The sequence below is a fragment of the Populus nigra genome, chromosome 4 (genome assembly GCF_951802175.1).
Source record: "Populus nigra chromosome 4, ddPopNigr1.1, whole genome shotgun sequence".
Classification (NCBI taxonomy): Eukaryota; Viridiplantae; Streptophyta; class Magnoliopsida; order Malpighiales; family Salicaceae; genus Populus; species Populus nigra.
The window spans coordinates 24,436,174-24,457,057 of NC_084855.1; the positions used below are offsets into that span (position 1 = coordinate 24,436,174).

At 36.7% G+C, this 20,884-nt stretch overlaps 4 protein-coding genes across 6 annotated transcripts; 2 read left to right on the top strand and 2 right to left on the bottom strand.

Annotated features, from left to right (window-relative positions):
• Positions 1 to 3,555: 3,555 nt before the first annotated feature.
• Positions 3,556 to 6,577, top strand: LOC133692618 (subtilisin-like protease SBT1.2). Its single transcript, XM_062113693.1, has one exon. It carries the CDS (start codon positions 3,938 to 3,940, stop codon positions 6,245 to 6,247), a length of 2,310 nt encoding a protein of 769 aa, XP_061969677.1. The 5' UTR covers positions 3,556 to 3,937; the 3' UTR covers positions 6,248 to 6,577.
• On the bottom strand, positions 5,763 to 8,012 carry LOC133692619 (photosystem II reaction center PSB28 protein, chloroplastic). Of its 2 annotated transcripts, XM_062113695.1 has the most exons (3): positions 7,771 to 8,012; positions 7,086 to 7,556; positions 5,763 to 6,044 (listed from the first exon to the last, which is right to left on the bottom strand). In XM_062113695.1, the coding sequence occupies exons 1-2, from the start codon at positions 7,844 to 7,846 to the stop codon at positions 7,087 to 7,089; spliced, it is 546 nt and encodes a 181-aa protein (XP_061969679.1). In that variant the 5' UTR covers positions 7,847 to 8,012; the 3' UTR covers positions 5,763 to 6,044; position 7,086. The 2 variants fall into 2 exon arrangements, with proteins under 2 accessions (XP_061969679.1, XP_061969678.1); XM_062113694.1 differs by lacking the exon at positions 5,763 to 6,044 and having other exon boundaries at positions 6,707 to 7,556; positions 7,771 to 8,011.
• Positions 8,013 to 10,910: 2,898 nt separating this feature from the next.
• LOC133691017 (MDIS1-interacting receptor like kinase 1) lies at positions 10,911 to 14,573 on the top strand. Its single transcript, XM_062111322.1, has 2 exons — positions 10,911 to 13,846; positions 13,959 to 14,573. Exons 1-2 carry the CDS (start codon positions 11,194 to 11,196, stop codon positions 14,363 to 14,365), a joined length of 3,060 nt encoding a protein of 1,019 aa, XP_061967306.1. The 5' UTR covers positions 10,911 to 11,193; the 3' UTR covers positions 14,366 to 14,573.
• A 512-nt stretch (positions 14,574 to 15,085) lies between these two features.
• LOC133691018 (auxin-responsive protein IAA11) lies at positions 15,086 to 20,263 on the bottom strand. Of its 2 annotated transcripts, none has more exons than XM_062111324.1 (5): positions 19,626 to 20,263; positions 16,897 to 17,207; positions 16,173 to 16,308; positions 15,602 to 15,673; positions 15,086 to 15,486 (listed from the first exon to the last, which is right to left on the bottom strand). In XM_062111324.1, exons 1-4 carry the CDS (start codon positions 19,979 to 19,981, stop codon positions 15,604 to 15,606), a joined length of 873 nt encoding a protein of 290 aa, XP_061967308.1. In that variant the 5' UTR covers positions 19,982 to 20,263; the 3' UTR covers positions 15,086 to 15,486; positions 15,602 to 15,603. The 2 variants fall into 2 exon arrangements, with proteins under 2 accessions (XP_061967308.1, XP_061967309.1); XM_062111325.1 differs by having other exon boundaries at positions 16,897 to 17,204; positions 19,626 to 20,258.
• Between the last annotated feature and the right edge of the window lie 621 nt (positions 20,264 to 20,884).

A 20,884-nucleotide genomic window follows, 5' to 3' on the forward strand; every position in this document is an offset into this window, starting at 1 on the left:
CTAATACCATTGTAAATATAAAGAAAACTTACTTATGATGTGAGAATTCATTTTTTTATCCCTAGATCAAATGCTTTAGTGCTACTTTGATTACTAGAACCAAAGAGATATTTTACAGTATGAATGTTTATTAAATCTTGTCAAGTTAATGCAGAGAGTCCAAGATGGAAGAAGAGAAAGAGAAAACTATATTCTTTTAACAATGAAAACTTTTTTTGTTTTTTTTTTATATATGGACTATATCCCTATATATATAAGTAGAGGTAGTGGTTACTTTCTTTAGTAACTTTTCTAAATATTTGGACTAGGTTCATCCCTTATAGACGGACGGACCGAGCTTAACCCAATTGGATGTAGTCCTACCATGATTTGTTAGCATTTTCAATACGTGTTTGGCGTCGCGGCTGTGGCTGCGTAACAGTGGCGGAGCCACAATGGGGATTAAAAGGGCAATTGCCTCCTTAATCCTTTTTTTTTTCAATAATTTTTATATTAGAATTTTAATATAATAATTTAACCAACTTTTCTTCTTTTTTTTGAATTATTGTTCCTACCACTTTTTCTTAATTTTTCTTTAATTTCTAAACTATTAATTAGTTAAGTAAGTAACTTTTTATGTTTTATGTTTTATATTTTAGGTGAGTTTTCTTTATTTTTTCCATTTATTTCATTGTTTAATTTTGGTTATATTCCTTAATAATTAGTTATTAAAAATATTAGAGTTTATGATAATTTATGGATTTGTTAAATTAATATGTGTATGTAAAATATTATATGCATGTGAATATAAATTGAAATGAGTTTTGATGAATTAATATGTATTTTGTTATAAATAATTTTATATAAAAAATGATGGTGATCAACTTATTAGTGATTAAAAATGAAGTACTAAACAATTTAAAAAATTATGGATAAAAAAAATAAAAAATATATTAATATTTATATTTAATTCACTTGTATAAAACAACAAATGAACAAAGAATTGTTGCCAATAATTTCACTAATCCCTAGAAGATTTAGAAATAGATGAATGAAAGTTTAATTGTATATATTGAGAAAGAATATCTTTAATAAAATTAATAATAAAGTCATTATTAACCAATTTTAAAATATAAAAACTCAAAAAAAATAATTATAATGCAAGTTTTTTTATTTTAAAAATATTTTTAAATTAATTTTACTTGACATGAGTTAGTACATGCATTTCAAATTGATTTCTATATATATAACACATGTCTACATAATATATAATATCAAGCATTTATAATTTGCCCCCTCATTTAAATTTTCTTGGCTACGCCACTGGCTGCGTTTACAGGAAAATATTGTTTATAAGTGTTTGGTTAGATATTAACCACACTTTTATTATTGTGGCTCTCACTTGAAACTGAGGCTGGAACTCAGTTTCTTGAAAAGCAATTTGGATATGCTTTTCACGAGAACTTGTTCTTCTCTCTTCTTCACCGACAATGTAGATAATTAACCATTGCAAAAATTTCCCAAAACAACCCGAGAGGTCTTCATTGTTCAGATCTGGAAAAATCCTGCCATTTCCTAAATTTTCATCCTTGTTCCCTTCCCTTGTCTCTTGCCAAACGATAACGAAACCATTGCAAAAAATTTCCAAAACAATCCTCTCATCTCCATTACTCTTCCCCTTCCCCTTCTTCTTCTTCTTCTTCTGCTGCATTTTCCTATCTCCACTGTTATGCAAAGTGAACTGTGGAGAGTGAATTAATTCACTCTCCATCGTTCATGGGCCGAAACGAGTTCGGCCAAAACTTAAATGCATTGGACCAGGTCCGACCCAGTAAAATTAAAAAATCCAAAAAAAATTCTCAGATATTGTGTTTTATAAAAAAAAAACTAGTATTTAATATTATTCAATAGCACCACATAATTACATTAGAAGGAGATTATATGATGACGTAGCATTTGCAGAATTTGATCGCAATCCCAATTTTGTTCCTGATGATATTTTACCTAATGTTGTTGCATGTTCGTAAGCCATGAAAACTGTAGTCCTTCTTGAATGGATTTCATATATGATGGAATTGCAGATAGTTTAATGAAACAATAAAAAATACTTTATATAAAGTATTATTTATTTCATGATGTAATAACAGTAGTTAAATCTATAATATTTCAATTAAAAACATTCAATATTAATGTCTTTTTTAGTTATTTTATAACCTCAATTTAAAAAGTATTTTAAATCAAACATATTAAACTACTTTTTGTTTAACCTTAATTTCAACTATAGTTTTAACCAAACAAATATTTTACCAAACTAACCTCAATTAAAAATACTTTTTATAAAACAATTTTTTTAAAATCATAACCACCAAAACTATCACAGTTCCCATTACACCATCAATCATTCAAAAAAGAAAAGAGACAAAGTCCTATCACAATTTTGCTCTACTGTTTTGTGCCAGCAAACAAGCTGTCGGATTACTGAGTCCTGCAAAGGGGCATCCGTTAGCCTTTCTTCCCTCGAACAATGACAGAAAAATGGTTGTCTGCTTGAGCCGAAATCGTGAGAGCTGCTTGGTTTGACACCAGCGTCAGCACTGCATTTTTATTTTATCTTCAAGCACGAATGTGTCACCATAACACCATTATATCTCTCCTGTCCAACCTGGTTTAGCCAGTAGGTTTAGGCCAATTGTTACCAGGTCAGTTGTAATGCGTGTTTTGTCCCCTCGGACTAAACTATTCTAGGTTCGGTTCATCGATTCTCTGATCAAATCAGCAGGTCCAGTCCTGTTCATGAGAGTTGAGACCACCCTTTACCCTCGTCATTGGGATTTTATTCAAGAAGATGGTGTCGGAAATTTAATACGAGCAAGCATATTTTGCAGATGAAAATTAATTAGATGCTTACCTCTCATCATATAACTTAAAAAAAATACATGGAAATATGATAATGATTATTTTTTAAAATATATTTTTGTTTAGAAATTTATTAAAATAATATTTTTTTATTTTTTAAAAATTATTTTTAATATTAACCCATCAAAACAATTTGAAAATATATAAAAAAAAATTAATTTGAAATAAAAAAATTAATTTCTTTTAAAATATTTTTAAAATATAAAAACCAACGAGATATTGCAGCTATATCCTAACATTGATACATGTTTGTCATTGTACGTAAATTCTCGAGCACGCAAGTTCGGGACATAGAATCCAACATCTCTCCGAATACAAAGAGCTCCCGCTCCCTAACACAACTAATAAGGAGCAAAATAAAAGAAAATAATAGCATGGGGAGAAGAAATCAATAAATGCAGTCAAGCACAAGCTGCACGGGGAGAGGGAAGCCAGAGAAAGCAAGCATAGAGCGTGTGCATAAATGCACTTTGAACGACATTTAATGAGTCCCTTGTCAATTTCTCGCCTTCCTCATACGTTCTTGCAGCTTCTTACTCTTATCTATTACAAATTCTATATGTTCAAGGATTAAACTTGTGATTAAGAAGTATTTTCCCCTTGAATGCATCGAGTCGATGTTGGGTACTTTTTAAGGTCGTCTGATGAGAAATCCCAGTCTCAGTTAACACGCAGGTTGGCTTAAAATCATCGAACCAAAAGGACAGAGACAAAGCCAATAAACTCAAGATCAGACCAAGATTCATAGACTTGGAATCTAACGGCTATAACATGCATTAAAGCTAGCAAAAACATCTCGTGAAAACAGAGGATATGGACTACATATATATCTCCCGAAGAAACAAGAGAGCCTTGCTCTTATTGTCTATAAACAAAGGATCCTCGTGATGAAGAGCTCTTAAATTTCACGAGTTTCGTATTCTTAGAGCCAAGAACTGCTGCCCGAGTCTCTCATCTTTGAAATCTCTCCAGCTCCTTCAAATACCCCGCAATTCTATCGCCAAATCATGCATCAGAATCCTTGCAGAACTGTGGTCTTAACATGTCTAAGGAATCCAAAATACATCCCTTCTTTTCCATTCTTTTTTTCAACTTCTTTGCCTTCCTCCATGCACACACAGCACTCCAAACCTACATTGTTCAGCTCCATCCACATGGCACCACAAGGCCTTTGTTCTCCTCCAAGTCTCGATGGCATCTCTCGTTTCTTAAAAGAACTGTTTCGTCTGAAGAACACCATTCCTCTCGGCTTCTTTACTCTTACAGTTCTGCCATGGAGGGTTTTGCGGCTATGCTCTCTGAATCAGAGATGGAGTCATTGCAAAAGTTGCCTGATGTTGTTGCTATTAGACCGGACATGAGGTTCCAAGTCCAGACAACATATTCCTACAAGTTCTTGGGACTTAGCCCCACAAGAGAAGATGCTTGGTACAAGTCTGGGTTTGGTCGTGGAGTGATAATTGGGGTGCTTGACACTGGAGTTTGGCCCGAGAGTCCAAGTTTCAATGATCAAGGAATGCCTCCGGTTCCCAAGAAGTGGCGAGGGATTTGCCAAGAAGGACAAGACTTTAATTCGTCGAACTGTAATAGAAAACTCATTGGTGCAAGGTTCTTCACTAAAGGCCACCGTATGGCTTCTACCTCAGCCTCACCAGAAAATGTCCAGGAATATGCATCACCAAGAGATTCGCATGGACACGGCACTCACACAACATCCACAGCTGGAGGAGTCTCAGTCCCGATGGCGAGTGTGCTTGGTCTAGGTTCTGGTGTGGCTCGAGGCATGGCCCCTGGAGCACACGTTGCAATGTACAAAGTTTGCTGGTTCAGCGGTTGCTACAGCTCTGATATCCTAGCAGCAATGGACGTTGCGATTAGAGATGGAGTTGACGTCCTCTCCCTCTCTCTGGGTGGCTTTCCATTGCCACTTTTTGCAGATACCATTGCGATTGGCAGTTTTCGGGCAATGGAGCATGGAATTTCAGTTGTATGTGCAGCAGGGAACAATGGCCCTATCCAAAACTCAGTTGCTAATGAAGCTCCATGGATTGCTACTATTGGTGCAAGCACACTTGATAGGAGATTTCCAGCTTTTGTCCAGTTGGACAATGGACAATTCCTTAATGGAGAATCCATGTATCCCGGGAACCGGTTATCAAGCACCACAAAAGAACTTGAACTGGTTTATGTAACAGGCGGGGACAATGGGAGCGAATTTTGTTTCAGAGGTTCACTCCCAAGGGAAAAAGTTCTCGGGAAAATGGTGGTTTGTGACAGAGGTGTTAATGGGAGGACAGAAAAAGGACTTGCTGTTAAGGAATCTGGTGGGGCTGCAATGATCTTAGCCAATACCGCAATCAATCTGCAGGAGGACTCGGTTGATGTCCATGTCTTGCCTGCAACATCAATTGGTTTTAATGAAGCAGTTCGCTTGAAAGCTTACTTAAACTCTACTAGTAAACCTCAAGCTCGAATTGTATATGGAGGAACTGTTATTGGGAAATCTAGAGCACCAGCAGTAGCGCAGTTTTCAGCTCGAGGACCAAGTTATTCCAACCCCTCAATCCTCAAACCAGATGTAATTGCACCAGGAGTCAACATAATTGCAGCTTGGCCTCAAAATTTGGGTCCCTCCAGTCTCCCGGAAGATACTAGAAGGACAAATTTCACAGTCATGTCAGGGACATCCATGGCTTGTCCCCATGTTAGTGGAATTGCTGCACTCATCCGCTCAGCTCACCCCAAATGGACTCCTGCAGCTGTTAAATCTGCAATAATGACTACTGCAGATGTAACTGACCATTCAGGACACCCAATAATGGATGGAGATAAACCGGCAGGAGTTTTCGCCATTGGAGCTGGACATGTAAACCCAGAAAGAGCCCTGAGTCCAGGACTAATATATGATATCAGGCCAGATGATTACGTCACTCATCTATGCACACTTAGATACACAAGATCAGACATTTTTGCTATCACACACAGGAATGTTAGTTGCAATGATTTATTGCAGATGAATAGGGGTTTCAGCCTCAATTATCCTTCCATTTCCATAATCTTCAAGCACGGAACAAGAAGTAAGATGATAAAGAGGCACGTAACGAATGTTGGAAGCCCTAATTCCATCTACTCAGTTGAAGTTGCAGCACCTGAAGGAGTCAAAGTGAGAGTAAGACCTCAAAGGCTAATTTTCAAGCACATAAATCAAAGTTTGAGTTACAAAGTATGGTTCATATCAAGAAAGAAAGCAGGAAGAGGGGAGGTAGACTTCGCACAAGGGCATTTGACATGGGTGCACTCTCAACATGGACTTTACAAGGTTAGAAGCCCCATTTCAGTGACCTGGAAGTGACATGGGCGGTGCCGGTTTTGTGTACTACAACAGCCTGCTTTTACGTGCTATTAGTATTGCCTCAGAGGATAATGATCATTGAGAATTGGTGGAGTTTGCATTAATGAAGAAAGTTAATCTCTTATAAGTTGCAGTGACCTGGAAGTGACATGGGCGTTTGGTGAACTACTGTAGTCTGCTTTTATTTGCTATTAGTATTGCCTCAGGGGATCATGATCATCGAGAATTGCTGGAGTTCTCATTGATAAAGAAAGTTAGTCTTTTTTAAGTTGAAGTTTAATGTACAATTGAACTCTGAGTGCATTTTTTCAAGGTAATAAAGTTTTACTACCCTTCATTCTTGAACAAAACCACACACACGAAGCAGATTATCCATGATAAACAGGCCTAGAGACAATGAATTTGTGCCATTAAATTTCTATATTGAAGGGGAGTGATTTGCAAAGAGATGCGAGGAAGTAAAACAATGTTAAAGAAGATACATATCCATGGCTAATCAATCACTGAATTGCACCCCACAATTACAAACTTTACCTTAATGACCATCCATCCATCCATCTTATCTCAAACTGGAATTTGAAACAGTAGATTTTATAAATGAGAGACACAGGTTCTAAAACCCTAGCCATCTCACTTACGCATATGAAGTAGTGAAAGGAAGTGGAAGTGTACACCACTAATTAAGAACTGCAAAGTTTGTTAAAGAGAGGCAGAATGTGATGTTGCAGACAACCTAACAGAGCATCAACCAATGTCTTCTAGTTTTGCTTTTGAGTAATTTAGAAAACAGTAAGAGTACAGATGAAAGAAAGAAGGGAAAGGGAAGGATATGCATTGCCTCATTTCTTGACGAATTGTAAGCCATTTGCATTAGCATATCTCTCCATGAATCTCATGAATCTGTCCCACTCTCTAGGAGTCCGCATGATATATTTTGCTTCAATTCTTTCTGGTTTGCCATTGACGAATTTGGCATTAACATCAACTGATTGAAGAATCCCTTCCTCATCGATCATGTAGAAACCAGTGATATCACCAACTTCAGCAGATGAGTCAAAAACTGAAGGTTGATCAAAGGTGAATATCGCCATGCCATTCGTTCCATCTCTCGACTTAGTAAGCCTTACATCTGGTACAGTCTGTTCATCAGCTCCTTGAACAAACTGAATTGCTGGTTTCACCATCATAGTAACAAGTCCAGAGGTCCGCAACTTTCGCCTGATCAAGGGCAACCGCAGGCGAGGCAAGCACAACGATTGGCCATTGAATAGGGAGTAGGAACTCTTATTCACAGCCCAAGATCCTGAGCCTGCCAAAAAAACAGGATAGACTCAGAGATTAGAGGTTTCACAAATACTAGCAAATTGAAAGACGATGACTTAGTCTCAAGCTGACTCGAGGATACCCTTAACTTACAGTTTTGGATTTGGAAAACCACGAAGTTACCTCGACCGTATTGCACATTTCTAACAAAGAAGATGGATGAATTCAAACATTTTTGCAAGAGTAAAGTAACCAAGTACCTGAGAAAGAACGGGTTTGGTGCTGCAAGTGCTGTGCCACAGGAGAGGCTAATGCAAGAGACTGCAGGGTTGCCATTGTAGTGCGAGTAATGAACGTATAGACTCTATAGAGACAGAGAAAGAGTATAATAAAGAGACCTCAGACCAGTGCTTGCTGTATGGGTATGGTGTCAAGAGTGGAGAGATGGTGTGTATCAATGACAGCCATTCACATTCTTAGCACCAAAACCACAGGACTGGTCGCCAACACATGGTTAAGATTTTCCTAGCTTAGGTACTGCAGCTTGAGCCTGGCCATGCAGAGGTGGAAAAATCTCTGCTTCTAATTCGGGCCTGATACCTGATGGGTCTGCTTGCTTTGGAGGTGGATCAAGCCATTCTAAAATCATGGGCTTGCTTGAGGTGGAAAAATCTACTTAATTGCATGCCCATCTCTTGCAACACAATATTGCCCACAAGCACCCTATCGTGTTCTATCTCTCCATTTTAGCCCAAATATTTCATTCTTGAAGACAGTGCTCGCCTCTTCATGATCTGTGTGTCATGGGCCATATTTCTTTGTGTCTTTCTATTTTAAAAATAAAAAAATTCACTCCAAAACTATCTCTCTCTCTCTCTCTCTCTCTCTCTCTCTCTCTCTCTCTCTCTCACACACACACACATATATTCGTAACTTTAAAAGCATAGTTATTAAACTTGACCCGAGAGTTAACTTAGTCAAGGGGCCGGGTCGCGAGTTATACGAGTCAACCCAGAAAAATTAAAAAAATATATTTAAAATTTTAATATTTCATGTAAAAAAATTAAAAAACAATTCATATGAATATATACTATATATGTTGTAAATAATAAAGTTTAAAAGAATACATCAGGTTTTTTATCCCACATTGAAAAGATATTATGTTATCTTTTTAAATTAAAGTATTTAAACCAAAATTTCTTTTATCCCACATTGAAAAAATAAAACTTTTTTCTTATGAACATAGAGTATATATACTAAAAAACTTCAAATCCTACATAAAAAAATATTCTTGGGAACATAGAATATATATACTAAAGAGTTTCAAATTCTACATTGAAAAAATAAAATTTTTTTCTTGTAAATATAGAATATATATACTAAATTTTTTCAAATCCCACATTAAAAAAAATAATTTTTTTCTTAGAAACATAGAGTATATATACTAAAGAAGTAAAGAAGTAGAGGATTTCAAATCCTACATAAAAAAAATAAAACAACCTTATAATATGTAATGAGTTTTGAAAAGAATTAATAACCAACTAAAAAAAATAAAAAAAAGGAGTTTAGAAGAAAAATCATATTTAAAAATAAACATGTCTCATCCGAGTTTGCCCGTGTCATGAATCGAGCGGGTTTTATCGGGTTTTTATATTTGTCGGTCTTTTGCTTTATTCAGATAGGTCTAGCTATCGAGTTAATTGGATTCTGAATTGATCCACCAAGCCAATCCAGATTTAATAACTATACTTTAAAGTATAATCAAGGTGTTAATTTGAAAACACTATTATGTTACGATAACAATTATACTATATTTTCAAACAAAAAAAAACATTTGCGACCATGCTCTTGCCTTCGTTCTTGATGATACTAAGCAGGATATATGGTTGATTGGCTATGGTTTCTCCGATGCCATGTACTTGGCAAATGCCAGGCATAGCATCAACCTCAAGCATGTGGCACATGGGCAGCCTCCCCTTGTCCCATCCTTGTTGTCTTTCAGGACCATAAAAGGGCTGGCAAAGCTTTGCCATGGCATAAATCCATGTGGAGCACCTCATGCCCTTCGCTCCCATGAACTCTCCAAATATTCACTGTTCTAGCATTTTTCAATCCATACATGTCTGTCTGTATTCTTCTTCATTTATTCATGTAAATAAATATGAGCAGTGCTGCTCTCGCTTATGCTCCCCCCTCTCTCTCTAATAATAGGAAGCAGGGAATAGGCTTCTCTCTCTAGGAAGCTGCTGCTGCTTCACATGGCCCCCATTTTCTTACTTTATTTTAACAAATACAAATTAAAAAATAAAAGCAATGCTGTTACTGTGTCACTAACTCTCTGTCTCCACTTTGAAAAATAAAATTACTTCCACATGTGTGCATGTGAAATTTGACATAATTCTCCACTCTCTCTTTCAGTTGTCATTAAAAAAAAAAACTTTATCTTAAAAAGAATTGGCTGTTGGTGGGGTAATGTCGATCACTTCTTTCCATTTCCTCATGCTTCCTTCCTTGTTTTATCTATTTAATTATCTCCTCTTGACATTTTTCGTTTCCATAGTCAATCTTCTTAATTACAAGAAAACACCCACATAGTAACTAGTTAAAAAAATTTATATGTATACCAAGTTAATTATATATTAAATAACATAAATTATAGTATCTGGGTTCGGGTTTTAAGAATCGGGTAGATTAATATCTAATCCAACTCGAAATAAAATCGAGTCAGGCATTGATCATCCATGAACCAGTGAGAGTTTCATGGACAAAGGCCTTAGTGGTATAATGGCATTGTTTGTGTGATGGGTTTACCACATAACATGAAAAGATTCTTTCCTACTCAATCATAACAAATAACTAACCCACTAAAGGTGTAATTAGAGCCACTTAATTAATTAATTAATTAATTAATCCATGAACTGTGATGTTGATCTGAAGCCTTCAGAATAATAATTGAGCCAAGCAATGTGATCATCGGTTGGTTTTGATTTCTTTGAATGAATTATTTGGAGAGAGAGCAGCATGATTTAGTAGACACCATGTGGGTTTTTATTGGCAAAATGTTGTTCACATGCACATCAATATCATGATTCCTCCATTCTTGTCAATACTTAAAAGTTACCCTACCACAACACCAAATCTAAGGATAAATCATAGTTGTAAAACTCGATGCGAGATGGTTTTTAGTTAACCGGATCCCGGGTTAATCGACGGAGTTCGTAGCAGGTTTAATAAAAATGGTTTAAAATGGTGGAAAAAAGTACCTGTAAAGCTAAAAGATATCCACACCTGAAAAAAATATGACTTGCCACCTCAAGTTGTTGGCTATGACTACAGCAGAAGTAGAAGAATGTGCTTACATATAACAAGAGTAAGAATCAAAAAACACATTCTCTAGCCATGTTTATTGTCGGAGAAGCTTCCAATGGGTCCAAAAGCTTCCCTGTCATTACTTGCTGATTAACAGCTGTTGCGGAACCCAAGATCTCACGAGCTCATGAGCTCCCTCTATGATTATTATACTAATCACCATTTCTTTGCTACTTATATAACTACTCTTACGCAAATTAATCTCCTCTCCATTTCTTACCACAAAAGCTCTCTGCCTCTCTCTGAGGCACTCCAACCTCCACTAACTGCTGTCACTGAAATGGTGGAGAACTGATAGGCTGCCTACAAAGCCAATGGACAAGAACAATTTGCGGTTGCAAGTCCTGTTTTTGTTGTTCTACTGTTGCGTTGGGATTGGTTCTGCTGTGGTGGTTGAGAAAAATGTGTTCGGTGATGAAGTGTCAGCTTTGCTATCTCTAAAAGCTGGTCTTCTAGATCCATCGAATAGTCTTCGAGATTGGAAACTGTCCAACAGTTCAGCTCATTGTAACTGGGCTGGAGTTTGGTGCAACTCTAATGGAGCTGTTGAAAAGCTTGATCTCTCTCACATGAATCTCACTGGACATGTATCCGATGACATCCAAAGACTAGAGAGTTTGACTTCTCTAAACTTGTGCTGCAATGGGTTCTCTTCATCGTTGACAAAAGCTATATCCAATCTCACTTCACTGAAAGACATTGATGTGAGTCAGAACCTCTTTATTGGTAGCTTTCCTGTTGGTCTTGGAAGAGCAGCTGGTCTGACTTTGCTAAATGCTTCAAGCAATAATTTCTCTGGAATTATTCCTGAGGATCTTGGCAATGCGACTTCACTAGAGACTCTTGATATCAGAGGGAGTTTCTTTGAAGGTTCCATTCCAAAATCTTTCAGGAACTTGCGAAAGCTGAAGTTTCTTGGCCTTTCTGGGAATAGTCTCACTGGTCAATTACCAGCAGAGCTGGGGCTGCTTTCATCACTGGAGAAAATAATTATAGGATACAATGAGTTTGAAGGTGGAATCCCAGCAGAGTTTGGAAATCTCACTAATCTGAAGTATCTTGATTTGGCAGTTGGAAATCTTAGTGGTGAGATTCCAGCTGAATTGGGGAGACTTAAGGCACTTGAGACTGTATTCCTGTATCAGAATAATCTTGAAGGCAAACTTCCAGCGGCGATTGGAAACATCACTTCACTGCAACTATTAGACCTGTCTGACAATAATTTATCAGGAGAAATTCCTGCTGAGATTGTTAATTTGAAAAACCTGCAGCTCTTGAATCTAATGTCCAACCAGCTTTCAGGTTCAATTCCTGCTGGAGTTGGAGGGTTGACTCAGTTATCAGTGCTTGAGCTGTGGAGCAATTCATTGTCAGGTCCACTGCCAAGAGATCTCGGCAAGAATTCACCATTGCAATGGTTGGACGTATCATCCAATTCATTATCTGGGGAGATTCCAGCAAGCTTGTGTAATGGTGGTAATCTCACCAAGCTCATTCTCTTCAACAATTCCTTCTCAGGTCCGATTCCTGACTCTTTATCAACATGCTTCTCTCTTGTTCGTGTACGTATGCAAAACAATTTTCTTTCTGGGGCAATTCCAGTTGGACTTGGCAAATTAGGGAAGCTTCAGAGGTTAGAGTTGGCAAATAATAGCCTCACTGGTCAAATCCCAATTGATCTAGCCTTTTCTTCATCACTTTCCTTCATTGATATCTCAAGAAACCGACTCCGATCCTCTCTTCCTTCCACAGTTCTTTCCATTCAAAATCTACAAACCTTCATGGCCTCAAACAATAACTTAGAAGGTGAGATCCCTGACCAGTTCCAGGACCGTCCTTCACTTTCTGCGCTTGATCTCTCTTCAAACCATTTGTCTGGTTCCATTCCAGCTAGCATTGCTTCATGTGAGAAACTTGTAAATTTGAATCTTAAGAACAACCGATTGACCGGAGAAATCCCAAAAGCAGTTGCAATGATGCCTGCACTGGCCGTTCTTGATCTATCAAACAACTCTTTAACTGGTGGATTACCTGAGAATTTTGGCTCCTCCCCTGCCTTAGAAATGCTGAATGTCTCGTATAACAAGCTACAAGGTCCTGTTCCTGCAAATGGCGTGCTAAGAGCCATCAATCCAGATGATCTCGTCGGGAATGTGGGTCTCTGTGGCGGTGTCCTGCCTCCATGTAGCCACAGTTTGCTAAATGCATCGGAGCAAAGAAATGTGCATACAAAGCGCATAGTTGCCGGGTGGCTCATTGGGATTTCATCAGTTTTTGTAGTTGGGATTGCATTAGTCGGTGCTCGACTTCTCTATAAAAGGTGGTATTCAAATGGAAGCTGCTTCGAAAAAAGTTATGAAATGGGCAGTGGAGAGTGGCCATGGAGATTGATGGCTTACCAGAGGCTTGGTTTCACTAGTTCTGACATTCTAGCTTGCTTAAAGGAATCAAACGTGATTGGAATGGGAGCAACTGGGACTGTTTACAAAGCTGAGGTGCCTAGGTCGAACACGGTTGTTGCGGTAAAGAAGCTATGGAGATCAGGAGCAGACATCGAAACAGGAAGCAGCAGTGATTTTGTCGGAGAGGTGAACCTCTTGGGGAAGCTAAGGCATCGAAATATTGTTCGGTTATTAGGCTTTCTTCATAATGATTCCGACATGATGATACTATATGAATATATGCACAATGGCAGCCTCGGAGAAGTCTTGCATGGCAAACAAGCAGGAAGATTGCTTGTAGACTGGGTATCGCGATATAATATCGCACTTGGAGTTGCACAAGGACTTGCTTATCTTCACCATGATTGCCGCCCACCAGTTATTCATCGGGACATCAAGTCCAATAACATACTGCTTGATACAGATCTTGAAGCAAGGATCGCTGATTTCGGGTTGGCAAGAATGATGATTAGGAAGAACGAGACAGTTTCCATGGTGGCAGGATCATACGGATACATTGCCCCTGGTAAGTGAGAGAAATGTTCTCTTATATTCTCCCACGAACATTTAAACAATCCCATTTCGCTTCAAGATGTTTTCTCTGTAAATAACAACGTTCTTACACCATCCTTTTGCAGAATATGGATACACCTTGAAAGTTGATGAAAAGATTGACATTTACAGCTATGGAGTAGTTTTATTAGAACTTCTTACAGGAAAGCGGCCCTTAGATCCTGAGTTTGGGGAATCTGTCGACATCGTTGAATGGATTCGGAGAAAGATTAGAGACAACAGATCATTAGAAGAAGCATTAGACCAGAATGTAGGAAATTGCAAGCATGTTCAAGAAGAGATGCTATTGGTTCTTAGAATAGCACTTCTTTGTACTGCCAAGCTCCCCAAGGACAGACCATCAATGAGAGATGTGATAACAATGCTTGGAGAGGCAAAACCGAGGAGAAAAAGCAGTAGCAACAGCAGTGGATATGATAGTAACAAAGATAAGCCAGTCTTTAACACATCACCTGTAAATGGCCTTGTATAGGAACATTAATTGAGTTCCCTTGCTGTTATTTTGTTTCATCATTCTTCTTTTGTATCTAGTCTTTGTTAATGTCTGTACTCAAAGGTTCAAATTATTTGCCCAGAAGTTTAATGGGTATATGAAATTTGACTCACAACCACTAGAACACAATCATTTTTGTGCTGTAAGCCAAGGTTTCAATTAATCAAGCAACGAGTATCAAGAACAATCAATTTCTTGTAGTACAAAATGCTCACAACCCATCATCTCTTGATGAATTACTACACTGGCGCACCATTCCCTAGTAAATGACAACTGGAGAGCAAATCCAAAAGCTTAAAATTCCAAGGGAGAAATTTTTTTCTCATCAATCTCAAAAAATTACAAGAGCTTATTTTTTGGCATTACCTTCGGATCCAGCCTGCAAACAAAGCACACCCAGATGCAAAAATGAGAGACAAATCTCATCACTCTGACGTCCATAAATCTTTTTGAACTAATTGTCCACAAGCATTTCCCATTAGAGCAACTTCAAAAATAACCTGCTGAGTATAAGAACTACTTTGGAAGTGATATCCAGAGGACCAGATCATAACAAAGATCAGATATTACAGCAAAGCTAAACCAACTCCATTTATTCTCCGAGTTTAATTCCACATAATCATGAACACTAGATTATAAATCTAGGTAATTGGCTAAGCATTCCAAATTCTATGAGCTTAACACATGATAGTCAAGACGTTCAAGAGCAAAAGGTTCTTCACCTCCTTAACGATGAGAAAAAGATTAAGCATTCAGGAATTTACAGGTCAGTAAGTGCCATTATGTGACTATGCATGTATATATTACAGCAAAAGGTAAGGTGCTTGTTGCTTCCAAAACAGTAAGGTGGGTATTTTCAGAGGTATAACAAGAATGAACAAATAGTATAATAAGACCATACAGCAACCAAAATCCAACACAAAGCCGCTGAGGACCATTAATTACTTTTTTATCAAAATGTTTTCACTATAAACACTCTTTGTTTTTTCCTTTGTATATCACTCTTCAATCCAAAGTTTTTCTTCATTACTTATATTTAGGGATAGATGTCCAGATAGGCTTGGTTCTTTATCTTCCACTCCTTTCTTGCGAGCTTGGAGCTGTAAATGAAGAAATGATCGAATATAATTAGTACTTGTGAAGATTATTGTATTATCTAAAAAAAGTGTAAAGAAAAATGAAACTTCTAGAGGTAAATCATAACGTTGATTTTACATTCATTTGCCAAGTCCAGTTGCCTCGGACATCCTCATGATTCTGAGTCTCTTCACAGAGCTAATAAACATCCTGAATGAATGCAAAACACAAGTTAAAAGCAAGAAGATTATTCACATCACCAACAGGCCATATAAAATGACTTGTTAGAAGCTACAAAAGTGCAAGACAATGAATTGTTAATGAGGCATGAAGAGGGGGGAGAGGAAAACAGAACACCAACAGATGTAATTTTCAAATTTAAATAGTTGAAAACTTTTCCATCATAATCTGCAAATAAGATGTCAGAGCCCATCTGGTCACTCTTAAAATATCAGTAGGCCTCTCTTGCTCAGGCTTCCAGTTTTAGTAAATGGATACATTTATATGTCATGCAAGTATCAATCAATGTCTGATCCAATAACAGAATAATTTGTTGCTTAGGCTTCCAGTTTCAGTAAATGGATACATTTATATGTCATGTAAGTATCAATCAATGTCTGATCCAATAACAGAATAATTTGTTTTCCTCGTAATTCCTTAATTGTAGCAATCAAGTACAAAATGATCATATTGAGTGAATGGTACATACCCCCAAGGAACATCTCCGACAAGCATCCAATCCCCATCCTTGTCCTCATAAGTGAGCACAAACTCAGATGACCCGCCCAGCAACTGTGAGTGTCTTTTTGTATCTATCATTATTTTATGTTCAGGTGTGCTCAATCCTAAGAACACATATAATCACCAGCAATTAGATTATTATATGATGTATCTACCTTAATGATTTTACTCAAATAAAAGAATGCAATTCTATGATTAGACATACAGTTGAATCAGCTATTTTAGAACTTTTATATGCCGCGTTGAAAAATATTCAATTTCCCTACCCAAGAAACTTGATATTGCTGAAGATCCTTCAAAAATCAAGTTTGGAATCAAAAAGAATTTTATTGCGTGCATGCATGCAGAAACTTATAAGTGACGCATAGACATTTTTCCACATAGAACAAGCAAAACAAATGAGACCCTCACATACGTTTATTATCAGTCATCAAAATCTATATTGGGCATCTAAAATGAGAAAAAATGTATCTAACCAACAAAGCCAGGTTTGCAATTAGTGAAGCATTCATATAAAAGTAACATTGGGTAATATTTCAAATCAGGTTGAGCATCATAATCCCAAATTTCACGAAAGACCAATGCCACTAGTTAGTTCCAACTAACATGGGTTAAAAATCCAGAATTAAGTCCCATTAAAAGGGTTAAGTCATCATTTATAAGATTCAGATGAAAGGGTGAGAAAAACTCACGTGCCATGTTCAAAGTTGTGGTAGTTCTTAGGAACATATTTTCCAAGGCTTGAGCTAGTGTCTCATAGCAGCCATGAGCATTCAGATCAACCTTTCTACCAATCAGGGTTCCATCCATATTCACCTTGACAAATAGGGAAGTCCTAGTCTTGGTATTACCAATATTAATGTTTTTGTTGCCCACCTTCTCTTCCACAGCATTCTTGCGTTTATTCATTGAGTTGAACTCTTCAGTAGCCTGTGACTTTGCCTGGTTAACCATGATGTGCATTCTATGAGATCTTATTGGAGGCCACCCAACAACTTGACTGCTTCAAGATTCAAAATGAAATGATACAGAAACAAAGCCATCAGTAGCTGAAAGTAAATTTAGAATATCTATATCTAAATCTATATATCTATAAATTCTAAGGATTGAGGCATGAGAGCAAGCAATCTAGAATTAATGTAGTCACTGCCTCTGTTAGACATTTCACATAATATTTAATTTACATGTGGTATACTATTCAAATGAATCTCAATAAGATTGTGCATACCAATAAGAATATGAATCATATTTATAACTTAAATTTGACCACCTTTCTATACAATACTTGGACTAGAAATCATCTTAATTATATAGACACTAGAACAACAAGTCTTATATAGTATATTTGTGATAGTTTATGTTTCGAGTAATGCATTTGTTTTAATTAATGTGGTCTCGTGTATTTCTTCTTTCTATAACTTTTCTTATTACCTGAGCTGCAGATAAAAGTAGCAAGCTATCTATCATCTCTCTTTCATCTCTAAATCATTAAGGCACTTTTAATTATTTAATCCAAAAACTTGTGGAAAAAAAATTATATGTATTTTTCTATGTATTTTCAATCTCCTTCATCAAGCTTAATTTCTCAACTTCTCATCAAAAAACTTTGGGTTACGACTTAATAGTATTTAATTGATTGTTTGTATAGTTTGGAAGAGAACATAATAGTGCTTTACAAAGAACTATTTATTGTTTTATCAAGATTAGTACTCGGATAAGAGTTCCACACATAGGATTGTGGCTAAATTTTGAGTCAGGAATATAGATGCAAAACGTTAATAATAAAGATAACAAGAACAGCTCAAAGATCAGATTTAGTGAGCCACTTATGATGCATGTGGGGATTTTTTAGTTTAGATCAACAAATATGATCTTTTCTATATAAAAAATATCAGTGCATGTAAATTAGATTTGTTGCTACTACAAAAAATGTATATAAAACATTGTTGCTAGATGCATATAATTGACATCTAAGGATTAAATTTTAATCATTAGTATAATAGCATCAAAAATTAAACACTAAAAACTTAAATACATTACATAAACTGAAGTTATCTAACCTGCCCAGCAGGCAGGAACAAGTATAGTTAATAATAAAGGCAAGGCTACCTTACCAAAATAGAAAGGAAAATATTTGCATTACCAGGTGCCATAAAAAAAAATGGGATCAAATATTAAACATGTCTCAGGGCCTGGCTCAATGATAAGGGGTGAGTGACTTGGGATCAGTCTAGGTATAAATCTTTCCTAAGGGAAACAAAACAATAAAATTACATGGCTCAACTCCACGGTCAATCTACAAAATTCCAACACATAACTTGGCAGTGTTTAACCAATGATAGGGTATGCGCAGGGGAACCTGAGAAATTTAATGGTTTGGAAGATTATAAAGGGGAAAAAAAGAGAGTTTTTGATAGCAAAAACAGCAAGTTAAGTTGTATGATCTAATCCACACAACATCTCAATTAACCATTATTGTACCATCAGCACAACAACTAACACTAGTTAAACTCTAGCACCATCAAATGAGTCTTCTTAGCAAGGCAAGAAGAAAAACAAATAAATCAAGTATGGCTGAGAAGGAATGTGAGACTTCTTTAGTTATAAGGTACAATAAGAGGGTAGCGGTGGACATCACATCAACCACAAGTTTCGAACTTGAGCTTGATCTATTCCAGGAAACAAGATGCCCGTGAATATTTATGCATATACATGAACATAATATGCAATTTCTATTAAAAAGCAAAAAAATGATAGTCACTTGGTAAGGCAGAGAATTTGTTGACTGCACCATTGCCAAACCTTCATCCGTACAGGTATGAGAATATTCACAGATGATTTAAAGATTATACATCAAAGACATAAGAGATCTGGATGTGTGAAACCAGCCTTCATTTCTTAAAACCATGTATTAGTACGTTAAACTAAGAATCAACTTGATGTCACAATCTATAATTCTTTTTACATTTTAAACTAGGAATCATTTTTCAGGGCGGAAATTTCACAATTGAGATTATGTATTAATCTATTTGATTCATTAATTCCACAAATTACATAACCAAAAAACTGAAACGTAAATTCCACTTTGTCTCTCATTCAAGCCAAAGTGGGAGCTAAGAAAAAACAATTGAAAGAAAACATGGAAAAAGATCCTAATCAAGGCAAAACACGAACACTAACAGTAATATTCTAGGCACAAGAATCATGGGATCAACAGCACATGCATAAACACCTCAAATTTTCATGGCAAATAAAGCAAGAGGAAAAAGGAAACAAGAACATAACAAAGCAAAATTCAACATCAAAATCAGTCAAGTCAACAATACCAAGACCAGAGAAAATAAAAATAAAAAAGGTAAATACTTGACAACAAAATATCTAAATATATATATAAAAAGATTATTAGGGTGTTGATTGCTACCTGGCAGCACTATTAGAAGCAGAAACAGAATCAGCAGCCCTCTTAGTCCCAGCAGTAGCATTAGCTCTACTCAAGGTAGAAGAAGAAGACGAAGTCGTTGAAGAACAAGAAGAAGAAGAAGAAACCTTGGAAGGCAAATCCTTAGCAGTCAAAATCCTTGCATATTGTTGACTGCTACGCTGACCAAAATCTTTAAAACCAGAAGCACCACCAAGACTCAAACCAAGACCCAGTTCAAGTTCACCCTCATCCGGGCTTGACGAGTCCTCAGATGACATCAAGACGTTATCCTCCATTGACACCGTCGACATACACACCGACCCACCACTTCCTCCACCAAGAAAACCACCTTGCATCAAAGAAAAGAAAGGAAAGAAGAGGTTCACGAAAGGGTTAATTTAGAAGCAAAGAAATCGTAAATATATGAGAGGAGAAACAACAAAATTGAAGGCTTGATATTGATATTTGGTTTGGTTTGGTTTGGCTTGGCTTGGCTTGGAAAGAGTAGCAAAGGGGAAAGGTAACATTTTTTTAGTTTAGTTTGGTGGGGTGGACGAGGAAGGAGAGCTTGATGATGATTGTGGGTCCTCCCTGTCTGCTTTTAGGCCTCCCTCTACCTTCTTGCCCCTCGAAAATTCCTCCACTTTCCCGTTGTTTTAAAACCCGAGCGGGGTCGACAGGAAAAGGCTCAAGACACGGTACAAAGGGTCGACCCAGGATTTTTTGAGGATCAATTGAATCGTAAATTAACTTATCAAATTAATATTCAAATTGAAAGAAAAACAGAAGAAAAACTATTGTAGATGTAGATCATTGAATAAACGGGGTCGGTCGGTCACACATAAAGATAACAGCTATATATGATGAGATATTTGAAAACCCAGGAGGAAAAGGGAATCGTCTAGAAAAACAGACTTGGTCATTTCTGTCGACTGTCCTGATAAAAACAAAACACAGCAGTGCAATAAATGCTGTTCTTAGGAAAGTTTCCAGAGCCTTAGAGGCAAGGCAACCCCATTCCCATTGTTCTTGATGATTGTTTGTTCGGCCTTCGTCACACACACCTAGCAGCACCAGGGAATGTTTCACATTCTCATACCCTTTTTTTTTATTTCATAAATATTTTTTTAACATCGTCAAAATCATAAAAAAAAAATATTTTAATATTTTTCAAAACAAAAAATATTATTGAAAAAAACCTAAAAGCAGAAAAACCGTGTAAAACAATCCTTAAACACTATTCTTCCATGTCTTATCAT

Coding starts and splice junctions, on each gene's coding strand:
- LOC133692618 (XM_062113693.1), top strand. CDS start 3,938: ATGTCTAAGGAATCCAAAATACATCCCTTCTTTTCCATTCTTTTTTTC.
- LOC133691017 (XM_062111322.1), top strand. CDS start 11,194: ATGGACAAGAACAATTTGCGGTTGCAAGTCCTGTTTTTGTTGTTCTAC. Junction 13,847..13,958: donor ATACGGATACATTGCCCCTG/GTAAGTGAGAGA, acceptor ATCCTTTTGCAG/AATATGGATACACCTTGAAA.
- LOC133691018 (XM_062111324.1), bottom strand. CDS start 19,981: ATGCAAGGTGGTTTTCTTGGTGGAGGAAGTGGTGGGTCGGTGTGTATG. Junction 16,309..16,896: donor CACAACTTTGAACATGGCAC/GTGAGTTTTTCT, acceptor ATGTGTTCTTAG/GATTGAGCACACCTGAACAT. Junction 15,674..16,172: donor GTCGGAGATGTTCCTTGGGG/GTATGTACCATT, acceptor GCATTCATTCAG/GATGTTTATTAGCTCTGTGA.
- LOC133692619 (XM_062113695.1), bottom strand. CDS start 7,846: ATGGCAACCCTGCAGTCTCTTGCATTAGCCTCTCCTGTGGCACAGCAC. Junction 7,557..7,770: donor CCAAACCCGTTCTTTCTCAG/GTACTTGGTTAC, acceptor TTTTTTTGGCAG/GCTCAGGATCTTGGGCTGTG.